Here is a 6,552-nt window from a genome sequence, read left to right on the forward strand (position 1 = left end):
CTAATATTTGTTTTATTCTGGATAGGAAAAGAAATATTAAGACACACAGTTCTCCTCATAATAAATATGTAGTGCCATGACATCCTAAATATATTGTGTTAGGAAGTTTTTAAACTTTGCAAAATGACCCTAAAGCATAGAAGAGGAGGTTAGAAAGTCCACAGATTGAACATTCTAAATGGTATAAAACCTGACATACTAAATGGAAAAGCTTCAAATTATTAATGAATTTAATAAGTAGGCCAACTTTTTTCCTGTTTTGGTTTAGATATTTCCCCATCCCAAACAAAACTTAATTAAAGATGGGTTTAAAAATTAAATATTTTAAAACATTGCTTTAAAAAAGTTAAATTTTAAAAGTATTTGGATGCATATGGAATTTTTCAAGAGTGATGTGATAGAAAAAATAAAATATTAAAGAATATTAAAATGACATTTATATTAAACACTCATTATAACAAAAATGATACAGCAAAGTAATATTTGTAGTATACATATGCATATATATATATATATGTGTGTGTGTCTGTGTCTGTGTCTGTGTGTGTGTTTGGGTGTTTATATATTTCATGTAGAAAGAGCTAATTAAACTTATCAATAGAAGAAGAATTAAGGTAATTGATAAGGTCTATAGAGTGAATTCTTCGTTTAATATATTGTGCAAGAAACAGAACACAAATACAATTAGGTAACTTTTCCTGACTTCAGGGAGATTATAAAAAAAATAAACATAGTCTTAATTAATAAGTGAAGCATGTTTACCTTGTCACTTGAAATGACTATGCAGTTTTGAAAACTAATTTTCTGTCTTGGTCATTTGGGCTACTCTCACAGAATACCATCGGCTGGATGATTTAAACAATAAACTTTTTCTTTTCTTTTCTCTGGCTTGGGGTCTAAGAAGTGTTAGTCACTCAGCCCTGTCTGACTCTTTGTGACCTCGTGGACTGTAGCCCTCCAGACTCCTCTGTTCATGGGGTTTCCCAGACAAGAATACTGGAGTGTGAAGCTGTTTCCTTCTCCAGGGAATCTTCCTGACCAACCCATGTCACCTGCATCGCCAGGTGGATTCTTTATTATTTGAGTCACCAAGGAAACCCTCAGAAGTCCAAGATTAAGAAGCTGGCAGATTTCATCTCTGATAAGGTTCCCGCCCTACTTCATAGTGAAAGTTAAAGTCGCTTAGTTGTGTTTGACTGTTTGCGACAATATGGCCTATACAGTCCATGGAATTCTCCAGGCCAGAACACTGAAGTGGGTAGCCTTCCCCTCCTCCAGGGGATCTTCTCAGCCCAGAGATGGAACTCAGGTCCCGCATTGCAAGCAGATTCTTCACCAGCTGAGCCACTAGGGAAGCCCCCCACCCACCCCCGCCAGTTCATATTTCAGCTCAGTTCAGTTCAGTCACTCAGTCGTGTCCAACTCTTTGCGACCCCATGAAACAGCACGCCAGGCCTCCCTGTCCATCACCAACCCCCAGAGTCCACCTAAACCCACGTCCATTGAGTCGGTGATGCCATCCAACCATCTCATCCTCTGTCGTCCCCTTCTTCTCCTGCCTTCAATCTTTCCCATCATCTAGTTCATAAGTTGCCATCTTTCAGCTGTGTCCTCATATGGCGGAAGGCTCAAGTGAGTTCTTAAGTTCTCTTTATGAGTGTAATAATCCCATTCAGGAGGACTCCAACTTCATGACTCTAGTCAGTTCTGAAAGGGCCCAACTTCAAATACCACTATATTGTAAAGAATTTATTATAAAGGAATGAACTTACGATTCTGGAAAAGGGCACACATTTTCAATCTATAGCAACATTGAAAGGTGGAAGAATAACAAATAAATTTTGGTAAATCCAGAAGCTTGTTATTATTTGGTGAATAATATTATATTATGTTTGAGAATACTTTGAAATAATACAAAATATCTCCATGTAACAGAGATAAAAATCAAGATATGAGGTTTCTCATAAAGTGTGATTTAATAGTGTGTGGGTGTGTGCATGCTTGATCTTGTCCAATGTTTTGCCAATCCATGACTGTAACCCACCAGGCTCCTCTGGTCATGGGATTTTTCAGGCAAGAACACTGGAGTGGGTTACCACTTCCTTCTCCAGGATTTACTAGTGAAAATCATCACACATAACCACATAAACTTAGCTCCTCATAAGGCCAGACAAAGTAAGACAGGCATAATATTTATTTGACCACACACTTCAGACCATTTTGAGGCAAGTAGTATTTATAAATATTTGGGCTTCCCTGGTGGCTCAGTGGTAAAGAACCCAACTATCAATGCAGGAGACAGGGGTTCAATCCCTGGGTTGGAAGTATCCCTTGCATAAGTAAAGGGCAACCAACTCCAGTATTCTTGCCTGGAAAATCCCATGGATAAAGGAGACTATCAGGCTACAGCTCATAGCATTGCAAAAGAGTTGGGCATGACTTAGAAACAAAACAACAAAATAGCAAATATATATTTCAAGCCTGATTAAGAGAGAAAGAGGATTTTATGAATAATGTCTCTGTGAAATAAATCAATATATTCTGGCCTTTTTATATCCTAGTAACCTGCATTTTAATAATAAGAGAGATAAGAATGGCATATATTGTCAGCATCTTTCTTAAAAATTGTATCACCAAAATATCTAGTTTTGAGTTGTGTACTTCTTGTCTGAAGCTCATGGATTATGCTAAATTTAAATATGAAAGATTCAGCTTGGGCATCTCTAGAAGGCTATGGAAAACAACAAGAAAAAAATGATGATGGGAATACTGGAAAATAGCAGAGTTATTACCAGATATCCTAAACTATCTGAAAAATTAATGAATCACTTTTTTTCTTTTTATTTATTTATTTTAATTGGAGGCTAATTACTTTACAATAAAGTGGTGGTTTTTGCTATACATTCACATGAATCAGTCACGGGTGGACATATGTTCCCAATCCTGAACACCCGGCCCACTTCCCTCCCCATCCCATCCCTCAGAGTCATCCCAGTGCACCAACCCCGAGCACCCTACCTCATGCATCGAACCTGAACTGGCATATCTATTTCACATATGGCAATATACATGTTTCAATGCTATTCTCTCAAATCATCCCACCTTTGCCTTCTCTCACAGAGTCCAACAGTCTATTCTTTATATCTGTGTCTCTTTTGCTATCTCACATATAGGGTTATAGTTACCATCTTTCTAAATTCCATATATATGCATTAATATACTCTATTGGTGGTTTTCTTTTTGACTTACTTCATTCTGTAAAATAGGCTCCAGTTTCATCCACCTCATTAAACTGATTCAAATGCATCCTTTTTAATGGCTGAGTAATATTCCATAGTGTATATGTACCACACTTTCTTATCCATTCATCTGCCAATGGACATCTAGGTTGCTTCCATGTCCTGGCTATTGTAAACAGTGCTGCAATGAACATTGGGGTGCACGTGTCTCAATTCTGGTTTCCTTGGTGTGTGTGCCCAGAAGCGGGATTGCTGGGTTATATGACAGTCCTACTTCCAGTTTTTTAAGGAATATCCACACTGTTCTCCATAGGGCTGTACTAGTTTGCATTCCCACACACAGTGTAAGAGGATTCCTTTTCCTCCACACCCTCTCCAGCATTTGTTGTTTATAGACTTTTTGATAGCAGCCATTCTGACCAGAGTGAGATGGTACATCACTGTGGTTTTGATTTGCATTTAATGAATCACTTTTATGAAAATGTAACTTATACCTGGTCTTTTTGAGGATATAGGATTATGCAATTGGGAGTATGATTAAGATTTGGTTATATTTTTGCATTTATATTTTGTTGATTTATTTTTATAAATTTGGTTTCCTTACATTTAATACTTATAACTCTGAAGCACCATTCTACTTCAATGTTAATATGCTAAGCAATATCAAAAAATAATATATTCAAGGCATATTGTAATTACAAAACTAAGATAGATACTTCAAAATTAATATAGGCTGTCTTTGTCTGCAGAGGAGTGAACAAAATTTTTATGTCATACTACTAATATTATTTTTCTGAAATATGTAATGAATCCTATTAATTCTGAAAAAGATTATATTATTTGAGAGAAGTTTGAGAAAACCTTACACCAACTAAAATCTACAGTATAAACTATACCTTAATTTATATATAGCACATGAATTTACAGTCTTATAGAGACATATGTACATATGTGCCATTTAGGGTTGCAAAGTGCAATGTGTCTCAAATTTCTCTCAAATAATATAATATTTTTCAGAACTAATAGGATTCATTACATATTTCATGGAGATTCCTTAAAAAACTGGAAATAGAGCTGCCATATGACCCAGCAATCCCACTCCTGGGCATACACATTGAGGAAACCAGATCTGAAAGAGACACGTGCACCCCAATGTTCATCGCAGCACTGCTTACAATAGCCAGGACATGGAAACAACCTAGATGCCCATCAGCAGATGAATGGATAAGGAAGCTGTGGTACATATACACCATGGAATATTACTCAACCATTAAAAAGAATTCATTTGAATCAGTTCTAATGAGATGAATGAAACTGGAGCCCATTATACAGAGTGAAGAAAGCCAGAAAGATAAACACCAATGCAGTATACTAATGCATATATATGGGATTTAAAGAGATAGTAACGATAACCCTATATGCAAACCAGAAAAAGAGACACAGATGTACAGAACAGACTTTTAGACTCTGTGGGAGAAGGCAAGGGTAGCATGTTCTGAGAAAACGGCATTGAAACAAGTATACTATCAAGGGTGAAACAGATCACCAGCCCAGGTTGGATGCATGAGACAAGTGCTCAGGGCTGGTGCACTGGGAAGACCCAGAGGGATGGGAGGGAGAGGGAGGCGGGCGGGGGGATCGGGATGGGGAACACATGTAAATCCATGGCTGATTCATGTCAATGTATGGCAAAAACCACTACAATATTGTAAAATAATTAGCCTCCAAATAATAAAAATAAATAAAAAAGAAAAAAAAAGAAAATGTGACAATCTTAAAAGTGTATTTGAAACAAAATATATACTTTGAGCTAATAAATTATGAAAATTCTTAAAAGTGTATTATCATCATTGGAAGTGTTCACATAATAAATGATTTCATTATAGCAAAGGTATTAACCCTGAGTAGTAATTTAATACACTTAAATAATTCCTCACGATTTTCCTGTTAAGAGCAATTATTCACTGAAAATAGGTGATACATTTTCCTGCTGCCTCATTTTCTTTTTCTGGTCCAAAGGTTTTTCATGGCATTTTTCATTTCACCATTTCTCAATGTATAGATGAGTGGGTTCAACATAGGGGTGATAATGCTGTAAAACAGAGTCAAGGATTTATCAACAGACAAGGTAGAAGGAGGTCTCATATACATAAAAATGCAGGGCACAAAGAAGAGGACCAGCACCGTAATTTGGGAGCCACAGGTGGACAAGGCTCTGCGCCTCCCTACCTGACCAAGATTCTTCAGGGAGCACAGAATGACCCCATAGGAGACGAGCAAGAGAGAAAAGATGATCACACATATTGCCCCGTCATTGGTAAGCACTGCAATGGCAGTAACTTGAGTGTCAGTGCAAGCAAGTTTCAACAAAGGGTACATGTCACATATGAAGTGGTCAATGACATTGGGGCCACAGAAGGGAAGATTGTAGACGAAGAGAGGATGAAATACACCATGTAAAAACCCACCAATCCAGGTCAAGAACAGCAACAGAACACATACTCGCTTATTCATGATGGTCAAATAATGCAAGGGTTTGCAGATGGCCACATAGCGGTCATAAGCCATGACCACCAGGAGGAATATATCTGCACCACCAAAAAAGTGCCATGTAAAAAGCTGGGTCATGCAAGCTTGGAAGGAAATGGTTTTCTTTCCATGCAGTAAATCTATAATCATATTTGGTGTGACTGTAGTAGAATAAATAGCACCCATAAATGATAAGCAGCCAAGAAAGAAGTACATAGGGGTATCCAGGATTGGACTGACCACCACAGTCAGGACAATAAGTAGGTTGCCCACCATTGTCACAATATAGATGAACAAGAACACAACAAATAATATTTTCTGGCCCTGGATGCTTTGAGTGAGCCCCAAAAGGACAAATTCAGTTACATTGTTCCTTTGTTCCATAGGTGCTTCTGCCTGTATTATTTCAGAGTTTAGGTCAAAATTACCTGTAAATATAATTGTTATTAGTGAATCCTGAAGTCTTAAGATAATTTACTCATATATTCAATCAATGAGAATTATAGTTTATCATGATCCAATAATTCCAGATATTGTAATAGAATGCTGAGTAATACATTGCCCTGAATCTCAAACATCTTAAAGAGCAGCAAGTAATTAAAATACATATGTGAGAAAAGAACACACTATTAAGTAAATGAGTTGTTACAATCTCCTTCCATTTGGAAGTTGATAAAATTGTACCTTTAATTAAAACCTTATATAAAAATAAATGTTGATTAAAGATTGAATTAAAAAAGTAAAGTAAATTACTTTTATTTTGCTTTCTATTTATTAGGGAGAT

The 6,552-nt window shown here is 36.6% G+C and overlaps 1 protein-coding gene across 1 annotated transcript; it reads right to left on the minus strand.

The window, feature by feature from the left end:
• Window positions 1–5,234: 5,234 nt before the first annotated feature.
• Window positions 5,235–6,152, minus strand: LOC136166700 (olfactory receptor 4A47-like). The gene has a single exon (XM_065933341.1). The coding sequence runs from the start codon at window positions 6,150–6,152 to the stop codon at window positions 5,235–5,237; it is 918 nt and encodes a 305-aa protein (XP_065789413.1).
• Window positions 6,153–6,552: the final 400 nt, after the last annotated feature.

The sequence above is a fragment of the Muntiacus reevesi genome, chromosome 4, assembly GCF_963930625.1.
Source record: "Muntiacus reevesi chromosome 4, mMunRee1.1, whole genome shotgun sequence".
Classification (NCBI taxonomy): domain Eukaryota; kingdom Metazoa; phylum Chordata; class Mammalia; order Artiodactyla; family Cervidae; genus Muntiacus; species Muntiacus reevesi.